General features: G+C 41.0%; 1 protein-coding gene across 2 annotated transcripts; it reads left to right on the top strand.

The window, feature by feature from the left end:
* The first annotated feature begins 4,848 nt into the window (after positions 1-4,848).
* Positions 4,849-16,724, top strand: TAFAZZIN (tafazzin, phospholipid-lysophospholipid transacylase). Of its 2 annotated transcripts, none has more exons than XM_081957330.1 (11): positions 4,849-5,086; positions 7,202-7,343; positions 8,045-8,173; positions 9,696-9,741; positions 9,859-9,944; positions 11,397-11,477; positions 11,635-11,676; positions 11,757-11,819; positions 15,321-15,373; positions 15,511-15,588; positions 16,106-16,724. In XM_081957330.1, exons 2-11 carry the CDS (start codon positions 7,235-7,237, stop codon positions 16,205-16,207), a joined length of 789 nt encoding a protein of 262 aa, XP_081813456.1. In that variant the 5' UTR covers positions 4,849-5,086; positions 7,202-7,234; the 3' UTR covers positions 16,208-16,724. The 2 variants fall into 2 exon arrangements, with proteins under 2 accessions (XP_081813456.1, XP_081813457.1); XM_081957331.1 differs by having other exon boundaries at positions 7,189-7,343.
* The last annotated feature ends 886 nt before the right edge of the window (positions 16,725-17,610 follow it).

Raw genomic sequence — 17,610 nt, 5'->3', positions numbered from 1 at the left:
TTATTTAGTCAATTATACATTTAGTTTTTATATAGTACTTTACACCTGAGAACACTATAACTTCTTTACTATTTTATCTCAATGGCATGGGCATACTGAAACATACGTAACACTGCATGATGAACCAACTGATCAGATTAAAATAGGATAGATATATTCTTTTTTGAGAGCAAATCAAGTGGGAGGGAGGAATGCTACAGCGTTTGGCTTATCTTTTATAATCATCTCAAATTCATAATCCTGAAGAGCTGCCCCAGGATCTCTATAACTTCTTTATGGATTAGTTTGGCAGCAGGGTGTTAAATTGCATAAAAACTTTTGCAATAGCTGGCTATCTTTTCATTTGTTCCAGATTGCGTGATAGACTGTTCCAGAACTGTATCCAGAGTGTTTCTCAAGGTAGATCAAAATATTGCCATCCCCTAATCATTTAAAAACATAGAAATTAGTAATATTTTACTCTGGCTGGTGAGCATTGGCGTATTGTCACTACAGAATCCTATCCTAAATTTAAGAAACTATTCCATATTTAAAAAGAACTTGTGATTTTGCAGCTAATGAGCTTGAGGAATGTGGCGCAGAAATTGCATTTGTGGCTTAATATTTTACTCCATTCAGCTGAGTCAAAAATTACATGCATTTTCAACATTTATTTTTCAACTCACTTGAGAGGTAAAAAAAAGAGTACAGGTAGTCCTCGACTTACAACGGCTCATTTAGTGAGTGTTCAAAGTTACAACAGCACTGAAAAGAGTGACATGAACATTTTTAACACTTGCAATCATTGTCATGTGACCAAAATTCAGATGGTTAACAACTGATTCATATGTATGACGGTTGCAATATCCTGGGGGCATGTGATCACCTTTTGTGATCTTCTGATAAGCAAAGTCAATGGAGAAGTCAGATTCACATAATAACAGATTCAAATAATAACATAATAACTCATGTAACAACTGCAATGATTCACTTAACAATTTTGGGCTCAATTGTGGTTGTAAGTCGAGGACTATTTTTATTTTGTCATCTCTTACTGAAGTCATCCATTTAATACACATACCATCAGAGGTGGCATTCAACAGGTTCTGACCAGCTCTGAAGAACCGGTAGTGGAAATTTTGAGTAGTTCTGAGAACCGGTAAATGCCACCTCTGACTGGCCCGCCCCCATCTATTCTCTGCCTCCCGAGTCCCAGCTGATCAGGAGGGAATGGGGATTTTGCAGTAACCTTCCCCTGGAGTGGGGAGGGAATGGAGATTTTACAGTATCCTTCCCCTGCCATGCCCACCAAGCCACGTCCACAGAACCGGTAGTAAAAAAAATTGAATCCCACCACTGCATGGCATGGTTAGAATAGCAACACAGAAGGAACATATAGTCTTCTTTCCTGGAAGATATCAATTGCTCTAGAATCAGGAGAATATCACCTCCATTCTTTCACTTAGAAATTTCAATAAATGAATAATGAAAACATCTAGAAGCTGATGTCATCATAATAATTTTAACAGTGCCATTTTCTGCAGAGGTAAGTTTTAGGATTGACTTTCTAAGGGTGAAACTGACAAGCTCTGAATGTTTTAATCAGTAACTTTCTAAAGCTTGCTGTGTTTTTGTCTCTATGAAGAACTGTGACCAAAACTAGAAATACATTTACTTCTCAGAGTTCTCCATAGTCCAAATTATTCTTTAGGATTGAGAACTGTCAAAAGGTTAACTGGAAATTGTTTGTGTCTGACAACATGAATCTCAGGCAACAGGGAAACAAGCTCATCATATGAACTTGGCTCAAAAAACTGGAGATAGCAGATTCTCCCATCAAGTGAATGCAATTGGTCCAGTGACATGGAACTTTCAGGGAACTTGATGTGTCCACGTATTTGCAATTGTGTAACCATGAGAAGCAGAGATCAATCTCTTTTTCAGCCTGTATCATTTTGCTAATTTACACAAGGATTTGCGAGAAATAAAAGCAGCGACAGAAACTTTAATATAACTGTGGAATCTGCTTCCTTATTGATGACAAAACAAAGAATTAATTAATCCAGATTTATTTGGGTATTGATCTGTTGCAGGGTTGCAGCTATGGAAAAGACTCTTGTGAACCTCATAGTATTTGGGAACTTTCCATTCATTTGTAGCATGTCACCAGACCGTTTGCAATATGTGGCATCTTTGCATGTTTTTTTCCATGGATTTTCTGCCATAGGAGAATCATTTCAACTAGCACTATAGTCCTACATCTTCCTACTAATGCACGTTTTAAAAAGCTAATGCAGCATGCAAAGATCCTATTAATTTTGTGTAGCCTATAATTAAAAAAATAGTATAAAATCTTGATTTTAAAAAATCTAGGCCACATGACTACACTGTAAAATTTGTAAAAGCATGATGACAAAATTGCTAATGATCAGAGGGGGCGGGGAAGAAACAAAAAATGAAATACTTTAGCAATATTGGTTATATCTAATCCTGGTCTTCTGTTTGAATTAGAGGTTAATTTATATTAAGTAGAATTGTGTGCTAAAAACCAGTGTCTTTAAACTCCATATATATTATTTTTCCAAAACAGTCATGATTGTTGAGTATGTTCCTAGTGCTTTTGAATAGACCCTGTACAGTACTTTTGGATGGATTCCCTACCCAGCTCAAGTGAACTGAAATCAAATGATGTTGGCAGGTTTATGGATATAGTTCCTGCGGGGAGAGGGGGGTGGTATATAAATTTAATAAAACTCAAACTCATAGTTAGTGGAAAACATGGCCATTTTCTCAAAGAGGCAGTGAGTAAGGTGAACATACTCCCTCATACACCTGATTCGAAACAACTTTAATTATATTTAAAGAGATTGTTAAGGGATAACAATCCCTCATTCTCAAACTGTAAATCAGGTGATCGTAGGAAAAAAAATCTCACAAAAGATTTAATTTAAACAAACATAAAAGCCTAGTTGTATTTAATGTGGGGGTTTCACCAGTGCAAGAGGACAAGCGTAAACTTCGGTATCCCATGACAAGAAATGTTTGTTTAACAAACAAACAGTGGATACAATCAACAGCATATAAATCAGCCCTCAAAGGCCGAGAATTTTGAACAGCTTTACCGCGATAAAGCTACTACCTAGTAAGTAAGTAAGTAAACTTTTATTTGTAAATCGCGCCCTTTCCTAAACCGGACTCAGGGCGGTGTACAGACATATTAAAAACCATATAGATACAAAATATAAATGTGCATAAATATATAAACATATAAACGGAGGAGGTAGAATGTGCTGTACCAAATTTAAATTAAAATACAAATATAATTAAAATTTCCCTTAAAAATTACACAGTAAGATGTTTGCCAGGAGGTTAAAGATGGGACTATACATCAGTCAAGCCAGCTAATTGGAACAGGTGGGTCTTAAGCTTCTGTCGGAAGGAGCGGAGGTCGTTAGTAGTTCTAATATGGGGGGGGGAGGTCATTCCAGAGGGTTGGGCCCATCACCTAGTGGTCCGGAGTAGAAGCCTCGCTGCTTTGGCAAAAAGATGGGGGTCCCCGGTCCCTGTCCTGTCTGTATAAATGGACGGACTCCCATTCAAACTAGTTACAACACACGACAAGAAGGGCAGGAATGCTTAGGATGAGGGCTTACGCGGCAGCCTACACGCGAGTCTCCTAGATTTATCCACGAAGCCTTCTTACTTGCCTGCATAGTTTGGGGAAATTGGGATGAGACCCGGCACACCCCTTGAGTTGCAAATGGCTTTAAGAAGCTCCTCTCATTTTCAGCAACGCGAAGAAATACGCCTTCTCAGTAGTAGATTGCATTCTGATTTTCACCTCCCGACCCTAAAGTCCCTATCAAAATGACAAAAATCACCCACAGCTGTTTCCAGATCAAAACTTGATCGCACTTCGTGGGAATGGAGATACGGGGCTGACAAGGCTACTGGGAAATGTAGTTTGTTTAATACATGACGTCCTTACTTCTCGCGACAGTGCTCATCACCCTAGATCTGTGATTCTCAAACTTGGCAGGTTTAAGACGTATGGCTAAGGCCCAACTCCTCTTAAAGTTGCCAGTTTGGGGAAAAACATAGCCGTAGGTTCTCACAACCAGTGGCCAATTGCATGCTTATATTGAGTCCTCTACATATTTACTGAAAGGCAAGCCCATTGAATTCATTTGACTTCCTTCCCAGTGTGTAAGATAACAGTAGCGCTTGTAATGAATAAATTGCAAGTTCTATCAGCCAAAGGCAATCCACTGATTTCACTCGACCTCCCTCCAAACAAGTGTGTATAATATTGAAGCTTGAAATCACATAGACATATATTAAATCGGATGCAATGTTGGCCGACCTGAAAGACCAGTTTGGGGACAGATAGATCCTCCTGAAGAAAAATCTATGTGATGGGAAGGAGCCGAAAACGACTTGAGGTCAAGTAGTCAAATGCTCAGATCTGAAAAGGAGGTGGGGGGAATTAAAAAGCTGGCTGAGAATTATTCAGAGATCTTTTTATTTATTATATTTGTTTATTTGTATCCCGACTTTATTATTATTTTTTTACAAATAACTACAAAGAAGTTTTTACAAATAGGTTCTTCATGCATTTATTCAACATGTTGGACTCCCCGGCTCTTCAGTCATAAAACTAAACCCTCTTCCTCTAAAAATTGATCTGACGTTTTCCAAGTCACAGCTCCCAAAAGACACTCTTTGGGACTCTTACCATAGAGATGAGGAAATCTAGAGCGAAACCCTTTCTTGCTCGCTTGGAGAGAACCAAGAAGCGAGGACCTTTAAAAAAAAAAACCATTACATGTTGGACCGGAAACTCAGACTTTCTACCCCTCTATCCTTCTTCTCTATCTCCGTGGGCTCCTCCGAAAGTGCGTCACTTGGGAAAGCCTTTTCCAGCAGCCCGAGGGGGGCGGGATCGTGCGGGAGTGCTTGACAGGGTTTCCTCCTTTAAAGTCCGATTGGGAAGGTAGTGGCGCGTGAAGAGAGGCTGCAAAACTTGGGGCGCGCTGAGGCTGCACGTGTCTCCTTCACGGCCGGGGAAAAAAGAGGAGACTGGCGGGGCAGTCTCGGGGAAGTGCAGGTGAATGAATGGGATTTGACGGGGGATCCAGGCGGGGTTCTGGAGGATGGAAAGAACAGACGATCCGATTAGAAGGCGTGTGCAGTAATCTGGGAACGATCCTTTTGGACAGAGGTGTCGTCTATGGGAGGTGGGGGGGGTGCGGCGGCTTGTATTGTATTCCGGTGGTTGTAAGCCTTGCCTAGCAGATGGAGAGGTTCAATGGGAGAGATGGATTCTTGAATTTGTGATGGGCAGCTAAATGCATCGACCCACAGATAGAAGGGGGCTATCCCCCCAGAGGAGGGTTTTAGAGTGGGAGAAACGGGTGGAGTATATATATATGAAGAAATCAGATGCTGTGGTTCAGTGTGGTTCAGACTTTGCAAAGTGATGAAAAGGGAAGAATAGGCTCAAGAAACAGGTGGCTGAGACGGGTTGCTTTGGAGGGGGAACAAAAAAGCAAATAGAATTTGGTTAGGGGTGGGTAGCTGCCTGGCAACCTGGAGATGCAAGCTTTAAAAGAAATCATTGCAGAAGAAAATGGAGCTGCTCTCTGCTGCAGAGATTAGACTGCCATTTGTCAGAAATGGTGTAGGGTCTCCTGCTTGAATCTAGGGAGGGGGAGTTGGGTTAGATGACCTACCAGTATATCTGTTATCTGCAGCACTTTACTGTATCCCTGTTATGAAATGTGGGAAAGAATGGTGACCAAAAGATTTATATTTCAGTAGGCGAAGATGCTGATGATGTTGAATGGCATCTGGGTGGGAAAAAATTTATTGTGGCTTCGGTTGGTTAATTCAGAAGGACAGGAAGTGACAGGTTTACTGGAGGAAAAAATCAGGATTGACTCTGGGTGTGTGTGGGACAACGCAGTAGTATGATTGCAACATTCTCTTTCCCCTGTCATATACAGTATTTACTTTTACAAGGAATTTACAGCCTTTAAAGATTGCCGCTGTCAAAATTCCAAACTGATGCTCAGATAAACGGGTTCTCTTCTGCAAAAACCCTATCATCAGCTTTTATTTAGAATTATGCATCTCTTCATTTTTCCTGTCCTGCATCTCAACAACATTTTTGGCTGTGGATGTTTTCCTATGGAATGAATTGTATGCAAGCAATCAAGAGTAAAAGTTGCAATGATACCTTTTCGCTTGGCTTGCTGCTCCAGCCAAGTACTGAAGAAGTTGCCTGATTTCTCTGCTATCTTGAAAACATGCTTATTAACTCAGTTCTGGAAAAAAGCAAACACTAAATAATGATACTAAAAGTATGAAGTTAAAAAATATCTACTTGCAGCCTATGTATCTAGCAACATCTGTGAAGGGTAACTGGGACTGAGGCCAATATTTGGTACACTGAGGAGAGAGCTATGATAATGTAGAAAGAAAATGAGATAGGGAGTTTCTTCTTGCACCTGAAATTATTGAGAACCAGATCTTTAAAGCTGTGGAGAGCCAATCTAAAGATGAATGAATACCTGAATACACTCTATGTATTCACTCTCCAACTATTTCCTATTTCTCCCAGATGATATAATTTTATGTGATGTGCATCTCAAAATCTTTATTTCCCTAAGAATAGTATACGTCCCGCATTTCATCCCTCAAACTGGTTTTTCTAGAGTTGGGGTGGATCTATGACAGTGACATGTTTTGTTAATAGTTTCGTTGGAGGTGTAATTATAATTAATATCAACTTCTAAATGCCATCTATCTATGTGGCCATATGTCATATAGTATTACTAAAAAGCATGCCATTATATTTCAGTTGCATCTTTCAATTACGTGATTTGGCTTAATTCCGAGGACTAATTTTAAATAGAAAAAAATAATCTGAGGTGTTATAATTGGAGAATAGGGTTCTGGAGAAATGGCTTTGATGTTGCTGGTCCAGCTTTTTGTTTTGTGGCTGTAGCACTTCTTTCAAAATATAGGGCATTTTTTTAATGTTGTGTGACAATCCTTGGGCAAGATGATCCTGTAGGGGTGTGGTACCAGTAGCAAGTTCAGACTGAGGCCTCTGAGTAGAGCAAGGATTCAGCACAAGTCTTGTCAGCTGAGAAATATAATGGAAATCATTGGCTGAAAAACAGTCTGCTGTTTCTCCATTCACAGGGACAGCTGACAGCATTGCCTTTAGAGGATCACCAGGGATGGGAAGATGCCCCTGGAGGTGAAATGGCCATTTCCTCAGGTCCCAAATCTGCCATGGAATTTGGCCAGCAGGGTGATCATGGGATTGGTGGGTACCTATAGCTGCTTCTGGACCAGTGAGTATTTATTACCTCTTCTCTGTTTTGATCAATGGCTGGTTGAAAGATGCTTGACTGATCAAGCAAATCTGTCACTTGGGGCTTCCTTGGCCACATTATCAGGGAAGGTACTTGGAATGTTAGGAACAGCAAAAAGCTCATGTTATCACGTGTCTTGGTTCTTCCGTGTATAATGCAAATTTTGGAGAAGAGGTCCCATTTTTCTCAGCTCTGGAAATTGATTAGCAACCCCAGTAGATCGGAGGGGGGGGGGAAACAAGAGGGTGGATAGTAGCTCATGGATGGATGAATGTGGATCAACATATTCAATAAGTTTATGTACCTTCCAATGGCCAGTTTTGTCTGAGGACAAGATCCACCAAAATCATTGACCTGAGTCTCCTTAGATCAAGTTCAACTCCAGGACATTTGTTTGCAGGTTTTTTTTTTGGCAACGGTGAAGAGATAATTTCTATTCCTTTCTTTTGGACTGTTTTTATAATTTTTCGCTTATGACCTTGGGTCTCCTTGATAGACCTGTATAAATTCTTCGAACACCCAAACATTCAGAAGTCTAAATTCCTGATTCTGCTCTGCTCTGCCTCAATCTGAATTAGATCCTGGGAAGTGGGATTATTAAATAAAATCCATTTGAGTGTTTTATCTAAAGTGTTGTAGTTGCTGCTTTTCACTTTGCTGCCTTGTTGTCCTTTGTTCAGGATATGTAAACAAGCTGAATATCCATAATGAAGAAGTTCTTTATGAGCTAATTGAGAACCGCCAACCAGGAACCCCCCTCTTGACTATCTGCAACCATCAGTCCTGCATGGATGACCCACATCTTTGGGGTACGCTATGAGAAGGGAAGGGCTGCCAGTTTGAGAAAAATATCCCCCCCCCCCACTTTGAGACATTGGATCATTATTCTTTTAGGAATTGGAGTCAAAAGGGAGTGCTTCTCCCATTTCACAGATCTTCCATTAAGGCCTTTTAATTTGCTGTTATTAAATGTTAAAAATATAAGCCTGTAGTCTTACAATTATAATACAAATAATATTGCTATGATTATAAATCATATATAGATGATTATATATAGATGATTATAATTCATCTAGCAATAACAACAACAATGGTGACATAATTAATACAGGCAAGGGTGATTTATGAATGCACTGGAATAGATGGGGTGAAGCACACATTGTTTTACATAAAAAAAGGAAAGAGGAGAAAGGAAACGAGGGAATTGCAGAGATCTGGAGCTTACCTTGTTAATTTTTTAGAAACAGGTGGTTCAGGGTTTGGCCAAAAGTAAATGAGAAAGGAAGTAGTATGGTAATTAATCAATCTTGCTTGGTCAAATATTCAATCATTTTCAAATTCTGAGTAAGTTTATTACTCTGGCTATTTTTGCAGTAAGAAGGCAATTGAGGATTTCCAGTACATATGATCTTGAATCAAGCAGTGCTAGCAAGGGCTGTGAAGCAAAAGCACACCTAAAGAATTTATTTGATTTTAGTTATTTCTGTCTTTCAAATTTTCCTCTGATACATTTCCTAACACATCAAACACTCATTTGGTTAAAGCATCATAATAGATCTCATATTTAAGTCTCTGAATCAATTGTTATTGTTTGTCAGCCCTTCAACTTGAGCCAGGTCAGGAAACGTGGACTACTGAAACTCTAGAGCCATGATGGTGAATCTGTGGCACGCATGCCAGAGGTGGCACGCAGAGCCCTTTCTAAGCATGCGCGCCCTCACCAGCTGCTCTTCTGGTTTCCAGTGCGCACATGCACGCCAACTAGGCGATCTTTGTGTGTGCTAGAGCCCCTTTTTTTATTACAAGCTCACTTCTAAAAATTAAATACTAACAATGCTGCAATACCACCAAATGTGAGGCATAGGAGAGCTAGTTTGGGGTAGTGGGTAGGGTGCTAGCCTAGAAATCAAGAAGTTGTGAGTTCTAGTTTTCCCTTAGATATGAAAGTTGGCTGCGTAAGCCTCAGGCCAGTCACAGGAGTGTTGCTGTAGGAAAAATACAAGGCCAAAGTATTAGGGTGTGCATACTTTCTTGACTTACACATAAAGAGGTGGAACAGATTACAATGCATTGCATAACATTGCACTCAAAAGTAGTCAGAGGAAAAATTCATACCCACTTTTTCATGTTAAATCAAACCAGTGACATCAAACCCTGGCTCTTCCCTGAATCACATTCCAAATAGTGATGTGTATTTTAAAAATTCCGTTCTTAACTGCAAAGCTACTTCAACAGTTTTCCAACATCACCTGTTTTTTTATGCTTCCATTCATTTTTCTGTTTGGTAGAAATAGGTTTGGATTGGTCCCATTAATGTTGCGTTTCCTACAGGTATCCTGAGATTACGACATGTCTGGAATTTACAGAAGATGCGGTGGTAAATCATGAGGAAGAGTGGTTTTCTCTGGAAAAAGAAGGGGCCCCTTTCAGTCCCTGTTGTGTGGGTTTGGTGAACATATGTCAGTACTGTGACATATTTTTATGGCTCTCTTAGGACTCCAACAGCTGCAGATATCTGCTTCACCAAGGAGCTGCATTCCCATTTCTTTAGCCTTGGCCGATGTGTTCCTGTCTGTCGGGGTATGTAGCTGATTTACTTGATAGAGGAATACGGACAGATCACAATTAGTGCATGTTCAAAAATGCAATATTCACTTTAGCGCTAATTGTAAAATGGAATGCAGATCATGTTTAATGCCACCCAAAATTCAGTTAATGGGAGACTAGGGGTTCTGCTATTGAAGGTAGTTGCAGTTGCAGTTTGGGATTTTAGTCACGGCTACTCTCCATGTGTTCAAAATGGAGAAAAGGAATTTTCCATCAGAAGAAAACAGTACAAGTTCAAAAAAGATGATGCTCACTATTACATTGGAGCAAAAATTTCATATAACTGAATGGCACAAACGTGGCTACAGCAATGCTAAAAATAGGACGAGATGTTGGAATGGCTGAATTTACAGTATGTATTATAAAAAACAGAGGGGAAATAAAAGAAAAAAATAAAATTGTACCAGCTTTTTATGGTTTGCAAACATCTACAACGTTTTCGGTGTTAACAACCACAGAAACAAAATATGGATTTATGGATTAAGGATTGCAATAAAAATGCACTCCTCTTGGCAGAGTAGCCATTCAGAACAAAACGTTAAGTTTGTTTAAGAGAGTAAAAGAAAAAGAAAAGAAATAGAACAAAGGTGTTGCTTGGTTTGGCTGATTTAAAAATTGAATTTAACACATGTTAAAATTACTGTAATATTCACATATACATATAAAACTTTATGTTTAAAATATTCCATTGCCTCTTTCTATCAAGCTGGAACCAATTGCCTTATTTTCCATAGTAACATCACTTCAAATAATGTGAATTAGAATTATGGGATTCTTTTGTGGGATTCATTAACAAAGGCATGCAGCTCTTGGGATACAACTAGAGAGATGATATCAGGACCAAGGACAGAAGTGCCTGAAACAAACTGAAAAGTAATTTTCCATCTTGAGATCCTCACTAAATATTGAGGCAGCAAGAGGTCTTTGGACCTTTATTCCCCAGTGTTATATCTCCATAAAAATAATAGTGATCTATAATGTTTTTTTAATAGTATCTTTATTAAAATTACTACAATAAAAATACCAATTAAAAAATAGAAGGTGCAGGGGAAAAAAGAAAAAAAATACTGCAGTAACAAAAGAGACCTATATGAAGAAATGACTTCCTAACTTCATAGCAAATATAACCCATTTTAGTAACTTATCTTTCTTTTAAAAATATACTTCTGCAGAGTAATTTATCATTTCCCCCCAGAAGCCTACCTATCTTACTGTTGCTGAGTAGATCCACTAAAAATTGCCAGTTGCTTTACAGATGGGAAAAGGGTCTCTAAATGAAAATCTTACAGATACCTATGTCTTTTTTCCTAGGGAGGGATGACAAGTAGTATGGCTGGGATGCATGCTTTAGGAACCCTCTAAGAGTGTAGGTAAGGAGTTTCCATGTGAGATGGAAGAGCTTGACGGTGTTCCTTCTTTTCACAGGAGACGGAGTCTACCAAAAAGGCATGGACTATATACTAGAGAAGCTCAACTGTGGTGACTGGGTGCACATGTTCCCAGAAGGTAGCAGTAGCTGAAAGCTGTTCTGGGAGGTTGCTGGGGATTAGAAGGCAGGGATGCATTTCATAGCACCTTGCTATCATACCTGAACTGCCAGATTCCCTAGGGGACTTGCAGTGCACCCAATTGCTCCACATTTCCTCCCATCTTTATTTTGCAGGTAAAGTAAACATGACCCAGGAGTTCATGCGCTTCAAATGGGGTAGGTATTTTCCTAAGAAGTGAAGTGCATTCTGGGGTAACTCTGTCGCCTTTAATTCTGCTTCTTTTTCTTTCTTCCAGGTATTGGGCGTCTTCTGGCTGAATGCCGTCTGCACCCCATTATACTGCCACTCTGGCATGTAGGTGAGGCCTCAATCAAAAGTGTAGGGTGAGGTGGAGAGTCGGGGAAGTAAAATTTGCACATTGGCTACAGATTACAGTTGCCAGAATAAATGTGAGATAGGTGTCCCCAACCTAATTAATCCTCTAACACCTACAGTGTATAGGAAGAATAATATGAGAAGAGGTGGCTCTTCTCATTCCGGGCCATAATAATCTTGAAAATGAAGCAGATGTGCTCAAAGAAGCTGGCAGGAACTCACACATCAGTTAACCATCTGATGAAGTAATTTTTGACAGCTTAGAGGATAATAAATAGTTTGAAGGTGCCACAAGATCTTTTCTGCAATAGAGTAACATGGCCACAAGGACCTTTTCCTTATTGATTGACACTTTCCTTTTTGGAAAGTTTTCTGAGAATGAGTCCAAAAGGATGGTTTTAAAAGGTAAAGTGGCAAACCACTGTAGAAGGACCTCCTTGTACCTGCTAGCTCCTTCCGTGAGCAGGCGAAAAAGCACTGTAAGTGGAACAAACTCTTCCCCTTCTACGCATATAAGTTGAACTTTGAGAATTTTGTTCTTTGTCCAAGTGCCTTGGATGAATGCAGCTCTAGTACAGATCTATTTCCTCAAAGCACATCCGTTCAACTCCCATTTCCAGCTTGAGGATGCCTCATTATCTCATCATCAGGACAAATCCCCCTGACACAGCCAATAGTCTATTTTGTATTTTGTATCTATCTGATCTGATGTAAAAGTCGCATTTTCTGTTTTCTCCCACATCTCCCTGATGTGTAAGATTTGCACAATGCCTGAAGCTGCTGGGGCTATAGAGCTGGTGATGTAGAAAGGCCTGGGGTCTGCTCGGTTCCTGTAAGCCCTTTTGGTTATCTCCCCTTCTCTCCCCCTCCCCTTCCTCCTGTTTTCCTGGTTCCCTTCTGGTCATGCAAGGGTCCTGCTGCATACCAGATAAAATTCCAGAATGTGTGTGTGGGGGGCCCACCATCATCTTCATACAAATTGCCAAGATGCCACAGGAGGATAGGGTGACTTCAAAGTCAGCATCATTACTGGGCTGTCTGCAGGTCACAAGAGAGTTAGTGCTGGCCGAAGCAGTCAGATTCTTGCTAAAGTCACTCTCCCTTCCCGGAGCCTGAGCAGCATAACAGCGTGGGCTGAAACAAGAGAATTTGATCTTAGAGCTTTCCCCTCCCAGATCTTCTCTGTGATCTGCCCACGACCCTCGCACTTCGGCCAATACTGGCCTCACCACCTCATGCGATCTGCCAACCTGCTTGTCAGCAGACTGCAGAGAAAATGTCGGATGTATAATTTTACTGCCACAAACACGCTGTGCTACCTACCTGCCCCTTCCAGCTCCAACTGCAGGAATGATCCTACCTGTTTCATGGGATGGAATGATGTTGTAGACACTCTGTCCAGTGTGAATTAGGTGCTACAAATAACCTTTGTTGTGGATAGGAGCAAAAGAGAACAGGAAGCAGTAAAAAATTGTCAGTGTGGAATCCTGCCCCTCTTACATAAAGGAAGGACCTTGGTGCTTGTTTTTTCCATACCCAAATGGAAGTGGGAATCATAGTGGGAGGGAAAATGCAGCCATAAATCGTTGCATCTAAAACTTGTTCCACAGTAAACTCTTAGGGCACTGCCACTCGCTGGCCTCACTACCCAAGCAGAAGGGAAATCTACTTTCAGGACAGAGCAAGATAGGCTAGTAGGAAAGCACATTAAAACATCTAAATGGATGTGTCCTCGGGTCCCAATTTCATGATAATGAAGTACGTTTTTACCTTTCTATATTTTATTTTGACTACGTTTAGACAATCGGTATGGAGAGTAAAGTTGCATTTGTTTCATGTTGCTGCTGATGTCGTAATGATTCCATCATGTATAATAGGCAGCAGCATCCATGGAAAGAATATCCAAATCAGCAGGAGGGAGGGTGGAGCATCATAAATGGAGGCCTCACACTTTTTGAATGTGTAGGTTCAAATAGGGCAGGGTGTGCGTTGCAGTGCTTCCATCTTTCCTTCCTGCCAATTTCCTCCTTCCCACCCCTCTAGACTGAGAATAGGATAGGAGTAAGCATTGTGAAAGATCCCAGATATCAAAGGCCATGATAAAAGTGCTGGAAGCTGATCTATGCAAATAGATTGCACAATCCCCCCCACCTCCTGATTAGAATTTGCATAGAAAGGGCCAAACTGTGTGAGGGGGAGATCTTACACGGGAAAAGATCCGAATACAACAAGACCAGCATATATATACACATACATATACATACACATACATACATCAGTGTTGGGTTCCAGATCCTGTTGCAACCAGTACGGTTGCAATGGGGCCTGGCATCCTCAGCGCGTGCATGCGTTCTACTGTGCAGCAATGCCTCTGCAAGCTTCCACGACGCTCCAGCTGCTCGGCGGAGCATTGTGCAGGCGCTGTACGTGTCATGCGCGTAAGTGCCGAAGAGTTTAAAGACAGGTAAGGGCGGGCGGGTGGGCCTAGAATGGTATATGGTGCTCCGGGCAGGCACCGGTACGCCCGTACCAGGGCGTACAGCCTGCAACCCACCACGGACATACATACATATGCACACATACATACATGAGGGGATTCAGATGGTTTGGACCAGTTCGGGCTCACCAATAGCTCCGACGATCAGCTGAGAGCGGTTCGGTCCGATGATCAGTTGGGCCCACCCGCCTGCCCTTGCGCTTTACTTACCTATATCCTCTCAGCTGATGAGCGTGGCAGAGTGGATTGCCACACCTCAGCTGCATTACTCCCCAAGAAGTAACGTGGGAGAGAAGTTCTGGTAAAACTGCGCAGGCACATGCAGCAAAACACGCGATCACAGCATCGGTTGTTAAACTGGCAGGATCCCACCTCTGGATATGTAAACTAGTTGCACTAAGAACACAGAATACAGGTAGTCCTCAACTTACAACAGTTCATTTGGTGACTGTTCAAAGTTACAACAGTACTGAAAAAAGTGACTTATGACTTTTTTTCACACTTACCACCATTGCATCATCCCCACAGTCGGGGGATCAAAACTCAGATGTTTGGCAACTGATTCATATTTATGACCACTGCTGTGTCCCATGGTCATGTGACCCCTTTTGTGACCTTCTGACAAGCAAAGTCAATGGGGAAGCCGGATTCATTTAACAGCCTTGTTATTAGCTTAACAACTACAGTGATTCCCTTAATGACTATGACAAGAGAGGTCATAAAATGGGGCAAAACTCACTTAACAAATTTCTCACTTAGCAACATAAATTTTGGACTCAATTATGGTCATAGGTCAAGGACTACCTGTACTGGTTTAGAATTGTAGGTTCTTTTGCGATTGTATTTATGTATGTATGTATGTATGTATGTATGTATGTATGTACGTATATGTATATGTAGGAATCCTGTTTTATGTTGTCATTTGACATCCCTGCAAGGATCAGGGCTTGGATCAAAAATAAATATTCTGTCTTTCAATTTCCCTAGGAATGAACGATGTACTTCCCAATACACCTCCTTACGTACCCCGAGTTGGACAGGTAAGGAGTTTGGGGTTGCAGGATGGATATAGGGAAAAGGGGTTCCAATCGGCCTGGAAATTATGAAAATGGAAAGCACTGAAATCTAGAAACCCTCATTAGAAAAGTGTCATAACAGGGTATTTTCTTCCATACAGAAAGTTACTGTGTTAATTGGGAAGCCATTCAGCGTCCGTCCATTGCTAGAACGGCTGCGGGCAGAAAACAAGTCAGCGGTGAGTGCCAAGTGAAAATACTGGGAGAACTGCACTCCATGGGTGGTGATAGGATAAGCATTACGTGGCAGAAGTTGAAAGCATGAGTGTCCACAGGCAACAAAAAGCTTCCAGGGAAGCTCAAGACATTACATTAAAAAAATCCCTGAAATTTATCTTTAAATCTTAATGCCAGTCGCTGAAGAGATTGCTAAAGCTGACTTTATAGTGGTCTCCTTAGTATAATTCACATTGGACTCTTGGCAATAAAATGAAAATGCTAGATAGTAATGTTTAGATTTGTACCCTTTATCTGGCAAGCACCAGATTGGGAAAAGTTGTGCACTGTGGCTCTAGCAAAACAGACTTGACGTGGCAAAGCATTAGCTGGAGTCACACCCTACACAGAGCCATAATGTAGTTTATGTACTTGGTGCACACAGCCAAAGTCTTGTTTATGACTTAACATGGTGTGTGGACGCAATCATTATAAGTATGCTTGCATTGCTTTGCTGATTTTGGCTCTTTCTGATTGTAGATGGAGATGCGCAAAGCCCTGACTGATTTCGTTCAGGAAGAGATCCAGACTCTAAAGGATCAGGCCGAGAGACTGCATCAGACTTTCAAGCTACAGGCCTAGTGTTGACTAGACCAAGCAGCAGCTCTGTTACTGAAACATCGGATTATCCAATCGTAGTCTATGGCAGGACATGTAGTCTATGCACAGACTACTTTTAACCCGTCGCTTTTAAGTTAAATTTATCATTTCTCGACCTACCATCCACACCCTGCTGCAGATGGAATGGCATTGCATGCAGAAGATTGGATGAAAGCTCCAATACCCTTTGTTGATCTTCATGCTCTCCTGACTGTATTGTCTGCCACCCAAAGGGAGGGACTTGCAATGGCTACTGTATGTAGTTCTCTCTTGCTAGAGCCTAGAGGTGCTGGGACAACTGCTGGTAGTGCAAGAACAGGAAGAGGAGGGGATGCGGGGAAGAGGGAATCCATCTCCATCCTGTTCTTGCAAATATCTCCACTCATTGGAGGAATACATAATGCATTTTGTACATTTCCTCTTTTTGTAGACTATTGGTTTGCAAATGGTTTTATACTTGAAAACTCCCCCCTCCCCCAATAAATGATTCAGACCTGTTGCAGCCTGGGTTAAGCTCTGAAGTGCCAGGGACTAAGAAGCTTTCTGCACAGAATTCAGGTTTCTTCAGGGTGGAGTGTTACATTAAAGTACCTAGGAAAAGACGCTCCATTAGCCAACAGGTACACCAAACACTGTCGCTTGTGAAAAACAATTAAGGCACCGCTCTTAAAAACAAGCAAAACAGGTTGGCATAAATGTCATCAGATATATAAATGTAACCCTGTATATACAATACAAGTACCATGACTACGGAGACAGTGGATTTTAGGCACTGAAGACAGGAGAAAATACAACAACAACAACAACCCCCCCTTTTAGTTGTGTCTGATTTTGGACAAGTCCCTTCAATTTTCTTTGCAAGGTTTTTCAGAAGCAGTTTGCTGTTGCCTCCTTCTTAGGGCTAGACTAGTGCAAGGTTACCTGTACCACTATATCAAACTGACTCTCTAATTACCCATTAATACTGGATATTTATAAAATCCTGAACAGTCACAGATGTTACAGTAATCTGCCAGTTTACATAAAATATAATTAAAACTTCAATCATTGACCCCATTAAACCATAAAAGATGGAATTAGATCAGTACAATGCTTTCGGGAACATTCAATAGAGCACTGAGAAAATATCCACTGTAAAGAACTTGGTGTCTTCCTGTCTGATACTCAGATAGCAATGCAAGGACAAAAAAAAACCAGCTGGCAATTAAGAACAATCTTAAAGACTAACTGCTACTTCTGTTTAAAAGCACAGCCCTGTGAAAAGGCACCTTAAGCAACATGTGTCGGGTGTGGTTAGAGTGATAGGGTGGGAGTCAAGCTAGTAGAGAAAATTTGTCCGGGGTAAGGCCTCTGAATCAGAGGTGGGTTTGGCCCGGATCAGGTGA

Source organism: Natrix helvetica, assembly GCF_964273705.1.
Source record: "Natrix helvetica genome assembly, chromosome: 1".
Lineage (NCBI taxonomy): Eukaryota > Metazoa > Chordata > Lepidosauria > Squamata > Natricidae > Natrix > Natrix helvetica.
The sequence above is the reverse complement of the archived record's forward strand: the minus strand, read 5'-3'. Positions and strand labels throughout refer to the sequence as shown.